This window comes from Equus caballus, chromosome 10, assembly GCF_041296265.1.
Source record: "Equus caballus isolate H_3958 breed thoroughbred chromosome 10, TB-T2T, whole genome shotgun sequence".
In the NCBI taxonomy this organism is placed as follows: domain Eukaryota; kingdom Metazoa; phylum Chordata; class Mammalia; order Perissodactyla; family Equidae; genus Equus; species Equus caballus.
Genome location: NC_091693.1, coordinates 48,687,201 through 48,705,892, shown reverse-complemented (window position 1 = coordinate 48,705,892; position 18,692 = coordinate 48,687,201). Strand labels below are relative to the sequence as shown.

The 18,692-nt window shown below is 35.4% G+C and overlaps 1 protein-coding gene across 1 annotated transcript in view; it reads left to right on the top strand.

Annotated features, from left to right (window-relative positions):
- The window catches only part of RNGTT (RNA guanylyltransferase and 5'-phosphatase), a 280,203-nt gene that overhangs the window by 142,900 nt on the left and 118,611 nt on the right, over positions 1-18,692 (top strand). The window contains exon 12 of the mRNA XM_001503749.6: positions 3,437-3,505. Within this exon, the coding sequence (XP_001503799.1) occupies positions 3,437-3,505 (69 nt within the window). The remainder of the gene's footprint in view (positions 1-3,436; positions 3,506-18,692) is intronic.

The following is an 18,692-nucleotide window of genomic DNA, read 5'->3' as shown; positions in this document are numbered from 1 at the left end:
AAAAAAAACCTTTTCTTCCCTTCCAAGAATTTTACCTCCCTCTGTATGCGCCTATTTATATAGTACATGCTACAATAAGTACATTTAAAGCCTGTAAATTTTAAATGATTAGAGAACCTACATAGGTAGGAACTTTGCAGAAATCTTTGGAGCATTTGTTTCAGAGACTCAGAGAAGTCTTTCTTTGGTTATTTCCTTATTTTTAGTTAAAATCTGATTGAAATCTGTTCTGAATGATTTTACGTTTTTCGCTGTGTGACTTGAAGCTAGTTACTTAGTCTCTGATGGCCTCAGTTTCCTTTTCTGGCATATTGAATAATAGTACAAAACTCCGAAGTACATATCTTGTGAGGTGTTGTGTGTTTTGAATGAAATATACTAAGAACCCGGCACAACAACACTTGATAGTAGGTCCTTAATACATGATAGGTGATGTTGTAAGTGTTGATGTGTGAAAGAAAGAAGGTAATCTCATCTGGAGTAATCAACAGGGAGTTAAACAAGAATAAAACAAGGAATATCTGTTTTGAACCAAGCAATTTCATAGTCCCTTAAATTCTCTGATTCATAAAAAGTTAGGGTAAAATAAAAAATGAAGTTACTTTCTTTTTTACAACAGGTAACATGTTATCTAGAGTCTTGCCGACTCTATACTTTATACTGTTACTTTATACAGACTTTATATACAGGGACTGTCCATTATATGAATTTGAGAAGTTTGGTTTAAGAATGGAAAAGCTATGTTTACTTGCCATAGATGATGTACCTGTAATTAAAGGAGAACAGATTCTTTTAACCTTTAAAATATCTTTTTTAAAAGAGATGATTTTGTATTTGGTTTTCATTGCATTATTCCTCAGCAGAATTTGTGCTATGAATTCAGCAGGTTACCTTTTCTTACATGGTGGGATACACGAAGTATCAAGGTTATACATTTTTGTCTTGTTCGAACCTTTACCCATCACTAGTTTATGGATATTTGAGAAAAGTCAAAATGGAACACAAAGGTCTTATATGTATATGCTCAATATGAGCACAAGTTCCTCCAGGAAAAAATTTTATATATTGCATATATAAAACAACAGCTTTAGTTAACATTACCTTCCAAATTTCCAGCAAGACTGTAAGCTGTTTTGACCCTTTGGTGCTTAGGGCTTATTTTTTCTATCTTGCAAGTATTACTGGACCAAAGTGGGTATGCTGTGTGCATGGTGAGTTGAAATCAGAGTCTTCACTAGAAGTAGTTGTCGCACAAAGTAAAATTTATTTGCCGTAAATAAAGAGACCATGTGGAATTTTTTCCCAAAGCTGTGGTTCTCTGGGCAAGGGAAAGCAGGTGTCTTTTATTTTGGGTGGGGGATGAATATTCAAAGGGGAAGTTTTCTCCTCACATGTAGAGGTGGGTATTAGCTTGAGCAGACAGTCTGAAGACATGGTCTCATATACATTGCATGTTATGCTAATAAAGGCTTGGCCTCCTCCTGCAGTGGAGATTTTAGTATTAAAATGAAGCAAAGGGTGACTTGAGGTCATCTCCCGGGCTGTCTGCGCATGCGCTTCTCTTGCGGTGGGGCTCGGCCTGGTTCAGGTTGGTAGATGAGGGTCTCTCTTCCTAACATAGCTCTGAGAAACAGCCTTGAGGAGGTGTTAGGCACTTTTGAAACTTTCTTTGAACTGCTTAGGGCGTACACCGGTGACAAAAGGAATTTATAAGAAATCAGTACTTTTAATTCATATTGAATTTTTACTTTGGCAAATTTCCTCCTCACTTGGCTAGATCATTTAAAGCTATGAGTGAATTGGAGACACATGTGTGAATCTCAGGACTGTCCTGAAATTTCTGCCCATTTGGCCAAACTCTGGATAATAAGGCTCTGAGTCCTAATTTGCCAGCTCCTCACTTTCTTAGTATTGTAATAAGAGGAAAAAACAAAAAAGAAAATATTAAGAGCGTTACAGTTTTTTTGAAAAAATTATGGTAAAATATACATAACATAAAATTTGCTAGTTTAACTATTTTTAAACATATAGTTCAGTGGCATTGAGTACATTCACATGGTTGTGCAACCAGCACCATTATCCATGTACAGATCTTTTTCATCTTTCCAAACTGAAACTCTGTATCCATTAAAACGCTAACTCATTCTCCCCTCTCCCAGCCTCTCTAATTTCTGTCTCTATGAATTTGACTAAGGGACATTAGAGTTTTAAGGAAATGTAGATATGCAAATTCAAATTGGTCTTAAAGCAGTTAGAAACTAGGATTGCTCTTCTTTTTCTTTGCTGAACTGCCCTCAGTTTAGAGGAGTTACGGACTTTGAAGAATGAAATGGCAGAAAAGATGAAGTCACAGTTTGGGAAGATTTTGTTGCATGTGAAATATACTTGAAATTTTGGTTGTTGCATTTGGAATGCAAATCTCCCTGTAGGTGTAGTGGTTTCAAGAGGATGTGATTGTGGTCAAAAGAGATGTGTAACAGACAGCGTATCCAAAAGTTTGGAGATGCATGTTTGAATCCTAGACCTATCCTGAAGGTGCTATCAGTTGGTCAGACTCTGGATAATACAACCTTACCTGGCTCTGTGAAAGTATATTCTATTCTTTTCTCTGAAATGCAAAAATCAATGTTTAGGGCCTCCATCAGTGATACACATGTTCAGTTCTTCAAATAATGAAAATCTGTGAAAGAGAAGCATTTAAAACTGCTTGCTCAAGAGAGAACTAATTGGACCTGTAACTCTGCTCTTTAATAAATATGGCATTGAAAAAACTGTCATTTGTATTTTATGCTGTGTATCTTTTGTAATGCAGTTCTCTGCTTGGAAAAAATCCAAAAAGCAGGGCAAAAAAGAACGGTTACAAAATTCTCTGCTTGACGGTTTGAGGGAGACACAGATAATATATTTTGAACTGCAATCCCCATGTCTGATCTGGCTTATGGTTACAAATTCTCAGGGGATCTCGCCTCTCCCCTCCCCCGGCCTCCATCTATCCCCGAGCAAGTTTCTGCTGTCTCCTTTTTTGTGTGTTTATTTTTTATTCCGTTTATTTATTACATGCCAGGGTTTCTACTTTCACTTTGCTTTTCGCCTGTATGTCTCTCTTCCTTTTGTTCTGGCTCAGCAATGCATTTAAAAATATGTTTTTAATATTTTATCCATTGTTTTGATTGTTGTAGTTATGACTATTGTTCAAGATATCTAGCCTGCCATGGAATGAAAATCTTCATATATTTAAAAAAAAAAACAAAACAAAAAACTTCCAATATGTTAACCTAGATCCCTCATGATTACCCATCTCCCCTATTTTGTATTTCAGTTCTTAAAGCTCATATATTAAGAAGTTTTTATACAGCTTACAAAAAATTAAAATAATTTTTAAGTGATTGTTATATTGATTATTATATTTCTAAAAATATGTGTATTTATTTTATAGCTACTTGAAGGAAATTTTGCCAAGGAAGTCAGCCATGAAATGGATGGACTTATCTTCCAGCCTACTGGAGTAAGTTCATTTGTCTGTGTTTATGTGTGTGTGTGTGTGTGAGTCGTGTGGTGCATATGTATATACATGCATGTGTATATAAAGTACATTTTCCTCAGACATATTTATTTAGAATTGATTACTGCTGTAATCACTGCTTTTCCTTAAAACAAAATATTCATTATAAAATATTTCATTTATACTAAATATGTATAATAGTAAAATGAACAGTTATTTCACTCAGCTTAAGAAATAAACATTGGTCCCCATTATTTTTCAAAGAAGTTAGTCTTTTAATATAATTAGTTTTCTTATAATTCTTGCAAAATGAATGTTAATTTATGTTTCTTTACTAGAAATCTACCAATAGCATTACATAAGTGCTTACTTCTTTCTGTAGCCCATTATACCTTTAAATATTAATATTTTTAAAATTTCATTTTGCTGTGGATGAGTAAAATTCAAAGTTAGCAATACTTGAAGAAAAAATACAATTCTTGGAATATTTATTCCATGTCATGTTTCTGAAACTCACTGAAGAACTTGGATCAACTTAATGGTCAGATCATAATATTTGGAGTAAGTTATATTTTACTTTATAGCAGGCTTTTTCAACCTCAGCACCATTCATGTTTTTGGCCAGATCATTCTTTGTTGTGGGGAGTAGTCCTCTGAATGATAGGATGTTAAGCATCATGCTTGGTCTGTACTTAACTAGAAGCCAGTATTACTTCTCCCCCCATCCCTTCAGGTTGTGACAACCAAAAGTATATATAGTCCCTGCATAATTTCCCCTGGAGAGCAAAATTGCCCTCACGTGAGAACCCGTGCTCTATAGGGCAGTGTTTCTCAAAATGTGGCCTGCGGGCAAGGAGCATTAGCACCACCCAGAAAGTTATTACAAATGCAGCTCACTCCAGACCTACTGATTGGAAACTCTGAGAATGGAGTCCAGCAATTTGTGTAGTAACAAGCTCTCCAAGTGACTCGGATGCGTGTTCAAGTATGAGAACCACTGCTCTATAGGAAAGAGTTGTGTTTCATGCACTGTACCTCATCGCATGCTGCATTTTGCCCTCAATAACTCTCTCCTTAGAAATTAGGGTAGAGCTAGTTATGAAGTCCTAAAGAGAGACATCAAACTTTGTACCTGGAGAAAAGGGATGGGAACTAATACGTTAGAACACTATGTGTTAAACACTGTGTTATATATATTTACATATATAGTAATACTCTGCTATTTTGCAAATTTAGATATAATGTAATATGTGATTTCTGTTGTCTTCCTCCTAGCCCCCTTTGCCAAACAGGTAGAGAGAAAATCTTCTGTGGTCGAGGGAGGAAGAAGAGGTGGAGGAAAGTTAGAGGCTGGGGACAGAAATTGTAGAAAATGGTATCTTAGGAAGATGGAAGTTAGATCTTTGAGTTCCAGTATTTTCCAGGCCTAATCTCCCTAGATTGAAAGAAATAAAGTCTAGATTTAACAGTAATTGCAATTAATTTCATTGTGTTAAACTCATGGTTCAGACCTATGTGTATATAGGATTTTGATGTATGTAAGAGAAAGTGGCCTGACAAATAAGTGAGTTTCTGGGATGTCTAGTATAATTGGTTGATTTATTAGTCTGTTCCCATTCTAGTAACCACACTTGTTATTACAGTGACTTTATAATTGATATCTGGTAAGGCATGTCTGCCAGTTCTTTGCCAAGATTTTCTTAAATATTTGTGGACATCTGGTTTAACATATAAATTTCAGAATCAATTCGTCAGGTTAACCAAAACTTCTTGATAGGAGTTTAATTGGAATCGGTTTGAATTTAGATTAATTTGGAGAAAATTGATGTTTTTACAACGTTAAGTCATCTTCCCAATGCATAGGGTATAGCTCTTTTCATATCTTTTTCTGTTCTCTAATTGAGTTTGTTTTTAATTGTTGTTAGTCTAATTTCTAGATATTTATTATTTTCCATTTTTATAATGTATCTTTTTAAATTTGGTACTTCTAATGTACTGCCACACTGTTGATTGATTTATTTCGTTGATTCAATAATCTTGATAAACACTCTTAGTTATAATAATTGTTGAATTTTATATATTGGCCAGGATCTCTAGTATTGGCTTAAATATTAACTCTCATTGGATGTAGGAGAGGAGACATGTATACCTTATTCTCAATCTCAAAGGGAATATGCTTAAATTTTCTCCATTAAGTATGTTTTTGGTAGATTTGTGTGAGATACCTTTTATCATGTTAGGAAATTTTTGCTTCTATTCTTACAAAGGTTTTTTTCAATTGTAAATAGTTTTTGGGAGTTAACAAATACCTTTTCGGTATCTATTGAGGTTATCATGTCATTTTCCTTTTTATGACATTCAATGTAGTAAATTACAGTGATTTTCTCAAGTTGCCCATCCTTGCGTTCTGGGATAAATGCTACTTGATCGTGATATATCATTTTTAATATGACTTTGGATCTGGATGTAATAGTCTCTTGAGGATTTCTACAACCTTATATTTAACAGTTTTTTCTCTTCTTTGTATATTCAAAATAAAGAAGGTAATACGATGGAAAAAATTACGTAAGTTCCAAGTAACACGTAATAATACATGCCCATGATTTAAAAAGTCAATTAAAATTCATGGTTTATACTGAAAAATAATTCAGTCTCGTCTCCCACCCTTCTCCACTCCCAAAGTGCCACTCCTGGGAGGTAGTCATTTTCTGTTGTCTTAGCTGTTTGTTTTTTTCTTTTCCCTCCCTGTTTCTACCACATCTGTTTATGTTGCTCTGTCTTGGTTTTCTGTTTTATACACAATCTCCTTACTTCCTGCTACTGAAGGATAGGATTGAGCTCTAACTCCACCGACACTCCCTCACCCCTTCTCCTTGTGTCATTCTCTGATAGTTATATCACATGTTTGGTCAAATGAATATTCAGTATTTGTATTTTTGTGCTGACATAAACATTGTTCACATCTGAGTCAAGTAGTGTAATATAATATTTTCTTTCTTAGAAAATTTTTTTTTGCCTAGAGTTAGGAATTGCCTTATATTTTCATTTGTTAGGATTATCACTACTTCTCTTCAGCTCTCTAAAAGAATTGTTAAATTTTTTCAATACAATCAGATTTATCAAGTAATAATATATCCAGTCCCGTTTTTACTTGAAGGCATTCCTTCTGAAGCCTTCCATTCTCTAGTCCTGCTGCATAGCTTCTTCTTTTTGGGATTTCTCTTCACTGTCTCATTCTGGGAATTCCTAATTTGCAGAACAAAATGAAGGTTATATTATTACAAGGGACACAAAGAAACTTTTGGGGGTGATGGATATGCTTACTACATTAATGGTGATGATTTCACAGAGGATACGTACGTCAAAACGTATCCAACTACACACTTTAAAAATGTGCGGCTTTTTGTACGTCAGTTATAACTTAATCAAGTTGTTGGAAAAAAACGAGTAACACAGATTAAAAATAAAGGTGGCTTCCTAGGTTACCTAAAAAAAAAAAAATGAAGGTTATATTTCTTTATTATTCAAACAATATAGCTTGGCCCATTCTCCTCACCCTTCCGAATCGCAGTGCATTGCAATATTGCAAGGACCGCTTTTTACTTTCTAGGTTCTTCCCTTTATGATTGTGCCCTGAGATTTTAAACTTATTCCATTTAAACTGTCCTGATTCCAGTCAATAGGTTCTAGAAAGGTGAAATTCTGATGAGTTCGTAGATTGACCCTACTGTTTTTGCATTTGCTGCCTTCATTACCAAATGTTGGTGTTGTTGAAGAATGGGTATTTCTAAATTACTCTTGTTAGTCTGATGATAGTATTCTGGAGTATAAGGGGGATGGAGAAGTAGTTGCTAGGCTTCTTCCAGGTGACTTTAGGCATGAACACTTAATCTTATAGCTCTTTAGGCAACGCTCACACAGGCACATGCACATCAGAAAGCGATTCCTCTCTCGTTACTTTTAGACTGGCTTGGTCAAAGCAGTTTCCAGCCTCATACACACCTTTGTCTAGAATTAAATCTTTCCCGTGACAGTCTAGGCCCTAGTCAGCAACCCGTGCCTTTCCCTTCGCGGACATGGAGCTTCTCAGGGTCTTGATGCCAGCTGATCTTATTCAGAGGCCACCAGACCAAGAGTGAGGTAATCCTGTGACTGAAAAGAGAAGCGGTTGTCAGCTTCAGTGAGATCTTGGATTCCTGCGCATTCTCGGTTTCTCCCCTGCTCTCTGTGGTGCGGGAGTAGTTTGCTTTTGTGAAGCCAAAAGTAGTGTTCTTTCCTATCTTTCCTCTTGAACACTTGTTACTTAATTGCCAAATAGTCTCAGAAGTAAAACAGGTCACTTGATTATTCTCAAAGCAGAAAAGATCTTCTTCAAGATGCCTTGCTTTTTCTTACACTAGATAAGGAAGTAGCTACCACCCCACAAGGTACCTGTCGGTTATGTTTTTTCTCACAAAAACTAGGGGCTTCTCTAAGGTTATTAGTCCTTTCCTTTCTTACTTATCTCTAAGTGTCCTGTGTCTAGGGTAGTGTTTGGCCCAACAGGTCTTAGAAAATGTTCATTAAAGAAGTGAAAATACATCCTTATGTTTTTCCCTAACCCTTCAGATTTGACTGGTTTCATATTTTACCAATGTAGGCAAACATCTTTTAAATTTATAGCTATTTTATCTTCCTTTCTGCACATACATATATATAATCTAATTTATGCAGTATCTTTTTTTCTTTAAAGGAACTTTTCAGTGGCTTTCTTTAAATTTCTACTTGTTTCCTTGAAAAGTCCAGAATGCAAAAGCCTATTCTTCATGAAACAATAATATGAGCTTTGCTATTTGCGTATTCTTCTCAGAGACTTTCCAGTGGGTTAGAAGTGGTCTCTGGTTAGGCTAGTCACTGAATGTCTCTTTGATTCTCCAGTTCTTCATCTGTAAAATGTACAGGCTATAACAGTTTAGCTGTGAAATTCTGTGATGATCATATTATGATCAATGTATGCAAATATAAATAAATACTTAAGAATTCCTTCTTCTTTGCCAGTATCTGTGAAAATGTATTAAAGAATTTTTAATGAGAGAATAAAATCTTATTTTACTTTCCTAAAAACAATATATCTATTAAATGAAATTTAGACAGTTGCAATAGATAAAATAGACTTCTTAAGAAGTTTATTCCTATTTCTATTGCATATAGAAGTTCCTACTATTTTTTTTCTCCTGCCGTAATTTCAATAGAATTTTAACTTTTATACACTTTGCCCCCTAAATTATTAAGATTATGTAGTATATGGAATGGTTCTGAAAGGGTCACATTTTGTTCTTCTGTGGACATTGTCACCTTCTTATTAATTTAGCATAACGGATTCTTAAATTAGTGTGTATCTACAAAAGTCTCATTTCATTAGAAAAAATGTTTCACAGCTGCCTATTTTGGTGAAGTTTAATTGATGGTACAGTGCTATACTGTACTAGTTATTAGTCTTTGGTTAATCCTTTTTATTTTCCTTGAAAGTTTAATGATTTCAGTCTTATTTTTTGATTTATTTCATTTGTAATTACAATTTTTTCTATGTAGTTTCTTATTTCTTAAAAGCAGACTTTACGGGGCTGGCCTGGCGGTATAGCAATTAAATTTGCGCACTTTGCTTTGGCGGCCTAGGGTTAGCAGGTTCGGATCCCGGGCACGGACCTTTGCATTGCTCATCAAGCCATGCTGTGACAGGCATCCCACATGTAAGGTAGAGGAATGGGCATGGATGTAGGCTCAGGGCTAATCTTCCTCAGCAAAAAGAGGAGGATTGGTGGTGGGTATAGGCTCAGTGCCAATCTTCCTGAAAAAAAAAAGTACACTTTACCAACTCTAACTTAATTTTTACCACTAATAGATACCTTTCACAGTGTTTGCAGTGTACCCTTTAGTGGGACTTTGCTGTTAATTGGTAGCACAGCATCTGACTGTAAGGATGATATGGTTCTTAGTCACATGTCTACCCATTCTGTTTAATTCCCTGGTTCTTTTGCATTCCTACTGCATTTGTGTTAAATCTTCTAAAAGGTGTTCTGAGTATCAGATATATTAACTCTGCCATCCAGAATAGGCTGCAATTTAGCCTAAATCCATTCAGGGTAAGCAGGAGGCAATTTTCTCAGTCACTCAAAATTTTATTATATTATATAATAACATTATAAAGTATTACTATATTTTATGGCCTTTGTTAATTTTTTCATTATTTTACTTTTGCACTTTCAATCTGATTTTTTATTCATTCTTACTGTGCCCTCAGTTTGGGCCACCATCACAGGAGTGGTTTTGTGTATTCCATTTTCAAACGTTTGATTTACCACTGCCACAGGTGAGACTGTACTTAGCTTCTACAAAGAATTTTATGACTTTTTACCTCTTTTAAAAGATGAAAATGTAAGTTTTTATTAAATAGGTGAACGTGAATGATAGTATCAAATGCTGTGTTTATGATATTCTGCTACAGAAAGCAGAATTTAAGATGTATTTTTCTAATAATTTATGACTTATGATTTGCCTTTTTGGCTTTTAAAGAAGGAATACTTAAGTTTTTTCTCTTAATTCTTTGGGATTGAAACCATTGTGCTCATACATTGTCATCAAGTTCCTTTTCTTTACCACGTGAAATGGACTTTTTATGATTGCTATTGCATGTTCAAAGGAAAAAAAACTTAATTTTCCTTTTCAGCTGCTCTAAGTTTTCTGTAAAAGGAAGAAGAAGAGAATTGGTTACAGACAGTTGTATCTTCCAAGGGTGTGATAGTCTTAATTTAGATCCCCGGTCTGGGGACAGGGCATTAAATGACACTGCATTGCACAATGAGAAATTTAGTCCCATTCCAGTTTTTATTCATTGTCTCAGTTTATAAGGAAAACGTCCATTTATTTCTAGTTTTCAGTATCGAAGACTTGCTGATTTTGCCCTTTTCAACAAAATGAATGTGGGCCTAGTTTTACACTATTCAAAAGGCTATCCTAGGGGCCAGCCCCATGGGGTAGTGATTAAGTTCGATGTGCTCTGCTTCAGCGGCTGGGGTCTATGGGTTTGGATCCTGAGTGCAGACCTACAACACTCATCAGCCATGCTGTGGCAGTGACCCACATACAAAATGGAGGAGGATTGGCACAGATATTAGCTCAGGGCTAATTTTCCTCAAGTAAGAAAAAAAAAACAGGAGGAAGATTGGCAACACATGTTAGCTCAGGGTGAATCTTCCTCAGCAGGAAAAAAAGGCTATTTTACTAGAATTTAGTATCATTGATTCTTTTCCATCATAATCTCATTTTAGGACTACAGTAGTCCTCTCTTATCTGTAGTTTCATTTTCTGTGGTTTCAGTTACCTGTGGTCAGCTGGGGTCTGAAAATATAAATGCAAAATTCCAGAAATAAACAATCCATAAGTTTTAAATTGCATGCAGTTAAAAGTAGCAAGGTGAAATCTTGTGCCGTTCCCCTTGGTCCCACCCTGGACGTGAATCATCCCTTTGTCCAGCGTATCTCTACACACTGTATATGCTACCCGTGCATTAGTCACTTAGTAGCCATCTTGGTTATCTGGTATCAACAGTGCTTGAGTTCAAGTAACCCTTATTTTACTTAATAATGGCCCCAAAGGGCAAGAATAGTGATACTATCAATTTGGATATGCTAAAGAGAAGCTGTAAAGTGCTTCTTTTAAGTGAAAAAGTTCTCAACTTAATAAGGAAACAAAAAGAATCATATGCTGAGGTTGCTAAGGTCCATGGTAAATTTTATTTCAGTATATTGTTATAATTGTTCAATTTTATTATTAGTTATTGTCGTTAATCTCTTACTGTGCCTAATTTATCATAGGTATGTATGTATAGGAAAAAAACATGATATATATAGGGTTTGATACTGTGCAGTTTCAGACATCCACTGGGGGTCTTGGAACATATCCTCTGTGGATAAGTGAGGACCACTGTACTCATTATTTAGGGTAAGATGCTATTTTCTATTTATGGTGTAAATGGTATACCATTTGGTATAAAATTTCCTGACTATCTTGGGGGGGCCATTTTTCAGCCAACCGCAGTTATCTAGCTTGATATGGCATTTCCACCTGATAGCTGTAGATGCTAATACCCAGTGTAATTTCTGATTCTATCCTTGTAAGATCTGTAAATTACCTTCCCTCGTTAGGCCTTCTGTTTAAAGCAAGTTCTGAATGAGAAGTTTAGGACTCTTAATCAGGCCAGGAACTTTTTAATGTAAAATTTGCCAACATTTCTAAATTTTTCTTCTGGAGAAGTCTAAAATCTTTGATGAACTCTGCTTTAATAATTAAGTGCAGGCAGAGTAAGTGGTAGACTGTTTTGACAAAATAATACAGCATATTAAATGTAGCCTGTATTTTCTATCATGTTAAAATATGTATAAATTTTTTCCCTTTATTTTTATTTTATTTTGTTTTTTTTTGGTGAGGAAGATTGGCCCTGAGCTAACATCTGTGCCAGTCTTCCTCTGTTTTGTATGTGGGTGCCGCCACAGTATGGCTTGGTGAGTGGTATGTAGGTCCACTTCTGGCATCCGAACCTGTGAACCCTGGGCCACCAAAGCGGAGTGCACAAACTTAACCACTATGTCACCCGGCCAGCCCCTTTACCCTTTATTTTTAAATTGAGGGATATCCAAATGTTAAAATGTAGAGTTCTTTTCTCTGGAATCCTTCAGCCTGTCCAAAGATAAAGCCTCCAGTCTCTTGCTAGGTGGCATTTGCCTGGCTGGTGACATTCTCGGAATAGAGAAGATAAGGACTGAGGGCTCGCTCTTCAGTAGGTAAACGTTTACTTAACTCTCCAGCTTTCAGTGTTCCTCTTCTGTTATACTTGAATCTTCTGGACTGGAGCTTCTGTCCTTCACTTTTTCCGCAGAATAAACTATCTTCTGCTTTTTGCCTAGGGTGGAGGAGGGAAGCTAGAGGTTTAAATGCTCCTTATACAGATTTTCAACCAGTCTCCTTGTTTTCAGTACCATGCCTCATCTCTCCTCCCCTGGCAGCCTTCTCAGTTCCTTGTTCCTTATATTACCTCATCCATTTCTGGGAACTGCAGCATGCAGCGTGAAGTCTTTGCATTGATACCCTTCTCTACAAGCACTTAGTATTCCATTTTCTTTGCTCTGTTAATGTCTCCATGTACTTCCTATCTTTCTAAAAGGTATTGACATATTGTTTTCTGCTGTTGTCTTCTCTCCTGTTTTTCCTTTTCTGTTGATGGCTCTTTTCTGTATCTCTCATTTTAGTGAATTTTCAAATCAGAGAGGTTATAAATGCACATGTTTAATCCACCACATTTATCAGAAAATCCCCAAACTTCTCACAATGTGATGTTGCATCTGTTGGCTCTCTTGAGCCAACGATTCAAATAAAGGAAGAAAGGGACTGTTTTGAGTGACCAGCCTAGTGATCTGAGTGAGTCTGCATAAGGTGGAGAGGAAGTCCTGGTCAAGGGTGGCCAAAGCCTGGTTTTTTAAAACTTTCAATCTGTCGTCTGATGCCACAGGAATATTTCAAAGGCAAATGAATGGGGAACAATGAACAGGATTCCTGGTGCAGCTGCTTGTGAAAGACTCCTTGGCCTACATTTGTTTGGTGCTAGTTACTTAAAACTTAGCAAGAAGTTAATTCTGGTCCATTTCATTAATTATAGTGAGTGAATTAAAGTTGAATAAAAGATAGATATTACTACTGCTAAAAAGAGGAAAAGAAAATATTTTGAATCCTGGCACAATATTGAAGAATAGTGGTAAAGATACTGTGTTAAAGTGATGGTGCTATTGAGGACAAAACCCCAAAAACCAGCTGAGAAGAAAGTTCGTTTTCCTTTTGGTTCAATGTTCTCTTTTTTGGAGATGTAACTTTCTAACACATCCAGAATTACACACAGTTTATTACTTTTATAAGAAAAAGGAAATGCAAAGTTAATTGATGGTATATTCAGGAAAATAAAGCTTAGGATATTTATTTGTGTTTATAAAGAAATGAACCAGTATCTGATATTTAATAAAACACAGAGCAGTCATTAATTATCATCAAAGCCTCAGTTTAAACAGGGTAGATTAAACTGCATTTACAGAATTATAGAAAATCAGAGCTGAAATGGTAATTCCGAGTTTATCTAGCCCAAAGGTTTCAAAACACTAGTTTCCAAAATTCTGGGTTTCTGTGATCTGCCTCAGGGGGTCTAATAGAGAGATAAGGTACTAGGTGCACATTCTGTTTACATCACAGTGGCCCTGATTTATTTCTTTTATATGTTGTACTTCTAGGTAAGATTGTTTTAAAAAGGGCTCCACCTAAGTAAATACTGTTTGACTCAACTGCTTTTTGAAAGGTCATCAATGATCTCTTTATTGCAAAAACAAGATCATTTTTCAGCCCTTTTCTTACTCAATCCTCTAGTGCTAGTCTATAGTGCTGTCCACTCCTTGGAATACTCTCTTCCATGGCTTCTATGACACTGCCTGCTCCTGATTCCTTTTTGTCTGAGGCCATTTCTCCTCTGTCTCATTCAAGCTCTTCATCTTCTACTAGCTCTCAGAGTTCAGAGTTTCTCAAGGCTCAGGGTCCTGGACCTTCATTCTTTCTCATGCTCTGCTCTCTCCCTAGAAATCTCATTCATACCCATGGCCTCAGTTATCGCCTGTAAGCCTATGACTCAGACTTTTGATTTATATTTCAGCTCCAGAGTTGTTTATCTAGTTGCCTATCTTGATATCATGCTTTGAATTTTCAGAAACACCAGAAACTGTATTTATTTTAAAGCTGAACTCCATCTCTACTCCCAAAACAATCAAACAAGCCAACGTACAAGCTGTACAAACTGATCCTTTCCCAGCATTTTCTACCTCACTTAAATGAGAAATCTAGATGTCATCTTTGACACATCCTATTTCGTCCCTCTCATCTGTCTCTCAGTTTTGCTTTATTTCCTAAATATCTCTTAAATTATTCTCTTTTCTCTCCGTAACCACTACCACAACTCTAATTTGACTTGTCATTCATTGCCTCTTGCCTGGACCACTGCAGTGACATCCTAATTGGTCTTGCAACATCCACTTTGTCTCCTTCCAGTCTTTTCTTCATACTACATCACTACAGAGTGAGCTGCTTCCTTAATCTCTACCAATTTCTTCTTGCTTTCAGGTTAAAGACCAAAATTAGATTTGAAGCCAGTTTGCTCTCTTCTTTATCACATGCTGCCTTTTGGTTTCTCCATGTCTTTTTTCTGGTTTTGTTTTTGAGGAAGATGAGCCCTGAGCTAACATCTGCTGCCAATCCTCCTCTTTTTGCTGAGGAAGACTGGCCCTGAGCTTACATCCGTGCCTGTCTTCCTCTACTTTATATGTGGGACGCCTACCACAGCATGGCGTGCCAAGCGGTGCCGTGTCTGCACCTGGGATCCGAACTTAACTGCTGCGCCACCGGGCCGGCCCCTCTCCATGTGTTTTGTTGTTGATGCAAAAATAACTGATATTTTTATTTAAAGGTGACTTAATTACTTTATTCACAAATAGTGTTTTTAAAAATTTGAACTGTGGGGGCCGGCCCAGTGGCGCAGCGGTTAAGTTCGCACATTCCGCTTCTCTGCGGCCCGGGGTTCGCTGGTTCGGATCCCGGGTGCGGACATGGCACTGCTTGACAGCCATGCTGTGGTAGGCGTCCCACGTATAAACTAGAGGAAGATGGGCACGGATGTTAGCTCAGAGCCAGGCTTCCTCAGCAAAAAGAGGAGGACTGGCAGTAGTTAGCTGAGGGCTAATCTTCCTCCAAAAAAAAAGAAAAAAAAAATTGAACTGTAAGCTATAGTTGACAAAATATTTAAATATCTTGAGAAAAATGGGTATTTCTTCAAAGAAAAAATTAGCTATTTAATATAAACCGATATTCTTTCTAAGGTTTAAAGTTCCAACTTTGATCAAACCAAAGTGATTCTTTTAAAAGAGAAGCATTTTCAAATTGAATTTTCCATCTGGTTAGTAGTCTATACCGTAAACCAATTCGGTTTTATTAGACTCTTGTATATAAGGCTTTCAGTTTTATGATTTCATTGACATTTTGAATTGCTAATCTTTTGTAAATGGTTTGTCACCTAAAAATGAATATTTTAAAATGACCATTTGGCATTTTTAATATGCTATAGATAGTAGATATTTTACTTGAAAGCTATTAGATCTTTTATTTTAATTCACAAAGTTGATAATATTTATTTACTAGCTTTTACAAGAGGATTTTAATTATTTATGTAGCATAGTAACTTTTCATTTGTGCTAATAACTGATTAATTTCTAACTCTTAAAAAATCATATTTGATTTTGCTTTTGTCATCTGGAGACAGTTTCTAATAAGAATTTTTGTGCTATTAATAATCATCACTATGAAATAAAAACAATTATATACAATAAATTGCAAAATAGAGGTAATAAAAAATTATTGAAATTATTTTCTTTAAAGAAAAGACTTTTCTTGTTTTATCTACCAGCTGTACTGTGATTAGTAAAACATTTATTTCTATATTGAGTCTAGAGTATTTACTCTCAAGCAATAGTGATGTGATTTTTTTTTATGTTTTCATCACTATCTTGATTTTCTGTAAGGTCGGTCAGCTTGATTGTATGTCTCTGGCATTAATCAGTTTGCATGTAAATTGAGTCAGCTTTGATTTTAATACTGCTTTCTTGTGAAATATTAATGTTTTTATTAAATCTTTACTGCTGCCAGGTATATTGAATGTTATGGATAGATTGTAAAATGAAAATTGGAATTAGTCTAACGCCTTGTCTTGAAGTACATGACGAATTAGAGTGGTTTTCCTCTGTAGCAGGGCTGACGTTACCATGGTGAGAGCTTCTGTTGCCATGACATTTGCTTGCATATTTTGATAGATCTTCAATTGAAGAAGGGCTCTGTTTCCTGGCAGACTGGAAAAGTGTCATTCTGTCTTTTCCAAAAATGTGTTATTTTCTGTTGAAAAATATAATAATTTCCAAAGAATTGTAATAGTGAAGTACCAGGAAAGAAAATACACCTTGTTTATTTTTAATTTTTTTCGTTGTTCAACTTTTAGAACACAGCAAAATATTCTTAGCTTGCTTTGTCAAAGGAAGAAAAAGGAGAAGAACATTTTTCTAGTTTTCTTAATAAATAAAATGTTGGCTTTTCCATTGAATTTTGTTGACAAAATAAATAAGTAAAGATGAATAATTTGTAATCAGTTTCAGCTAGATATAGAATGTTACTATACAATTAAAAGACACAGTTAATGGTGATATACTGGTAGCAGAGAAAGAGGAAATAGATATAAATAAGGACTTCCCCAAAATGAAAGAATCAGTATATTCCAAGAGGGTAAATATATAAAGTGCAAAATCAGTTTTCATATAAATGATACATATTAAACACAATGAATTAAACACAATGAATTATTATAACTTATGTTTAATGTTGAAACATTAATGGTAGCTATGTTTTTGAAAATTGTGTTTTACAGTGGTACATTTTCAATTTTAATTTTTAGCTGGATAAAGGAATTTTAACATGTAGTAACAAGAAAATTGAGGTCTCCCTCTTCCAATTCTTCCCTTCTTTGGTTATCTGTTGTTGTTAGTTTTTAACTTCTGTTTTCATAGTTTCTTTATGCATTTATAAGCAAATACAAATATGTTAATATACCTTCTTATTCCTAGCCCATGTTTCAAGAAAGGTAACATAGTATTTTGCATTCTACTTTTCAGAATTTGTCCAGCTGTATTTTTTAATATATATTTTGTTAGTGCTCTAATTTTAGCATCTGGGGACATATTGGAATCAGCAAAAAGATAGGGCTTATTGTTGACATCTCCCATCCCTTTTGCTATGGCAGTTCAGAATTTTAGAAGGAAATGTTTAAAAACACACATTTTGTCAATTTAGAATAAAAAAATTGATTTTCCTTTTATTGTTGAAGTTCATTGATTACTTCAGTGGTTCTTTCTACTGGTAGACCAATTTATTTTGTAAAAACTATGAACTGAAATAGTCTATAATGAGTATATATTTAGACAGCTGTTTCTTCTGCCTCAAACTGTTTTCTTCTTTTCTGTATTGCCACCATTCATCCTTTGAATATCAAGTTAGCTGTTGCTTCCTTGAGGCAGCCTGTTCTGACTGGGTGTGACTCTCCCCTGTGTTCCCACAATACTCTTGTTGGCCTCGTAGCATTTAACACCAGAGTGTGATTTTTAGTTATTTTAAGAATTCTAATTTCCCTAATTAGACTATAAGTACCATGAAAGCAGAGACCATATCTGTCTCATTTACAATGATATTTTTAGTACCTATAATATAGTAGGCTCTCGGGATGAATATTAAGTACTGTGTTTTATATGTATGCCTTCTGAATGCCTCAGTTCCTCAGATTCACTGTACTTTCTCTTGTTGCTACTTAAATTCATCCTTTTTCCCTATAGCTCTGCTTAAATTTCACTTCCTCTGGGAAGTTCCTCTTGATCTTTTTGATTATGTTATATTCCCTGTTACATGCTGTCATAGCCCTCTGAACTGCACATTTCGTGAAACTTCTCATAGTCTATTGTAATTCTTGCTTTCTGTTTGTCATCTCTCTTTCAGGGTGTGGTGTGTGTGTGTGTGTATTTCCATATCCAGTAATATGGCATAAAATTATGAAATTATTTTGTTATGAAGTTTTTGAGAACTTCTGAGTCAGATTTATTAAATCACTGATGTTCAGAGAAATTGAATTGTTTTGCTAAACTGAAATTTTGACAGGAGGGCACAATTACTGCCACTTCTTTTTTAACTGAAATTATCTGCCTTACAACTGAGAGCATGGGCTATCATCCCAATTCTTAATACCAGTACTAGGAGCATAGAACATTATTTTGGTGATACTGTGCAGTACAAATAAGCAAAAAGGCAGTTAATGTAGTTGATGTATAAAATAACCAGGCTGCAGATGTTATTTGTATCTAGAGTTTGATCACCTATCAGTAGATCACTTTTATTTAGACTTGTGTCTACTAGAGAAGGTGAGAAACTCTATGAGAGTCTACTAGCTTTAAAAGTTAATGGAATTTTATGCCAGATGACGGTAGTCTTGGATATTAAGTGAGAGTTAATCCTGAGTTGTGGCATATTTTAGTTAATTTCT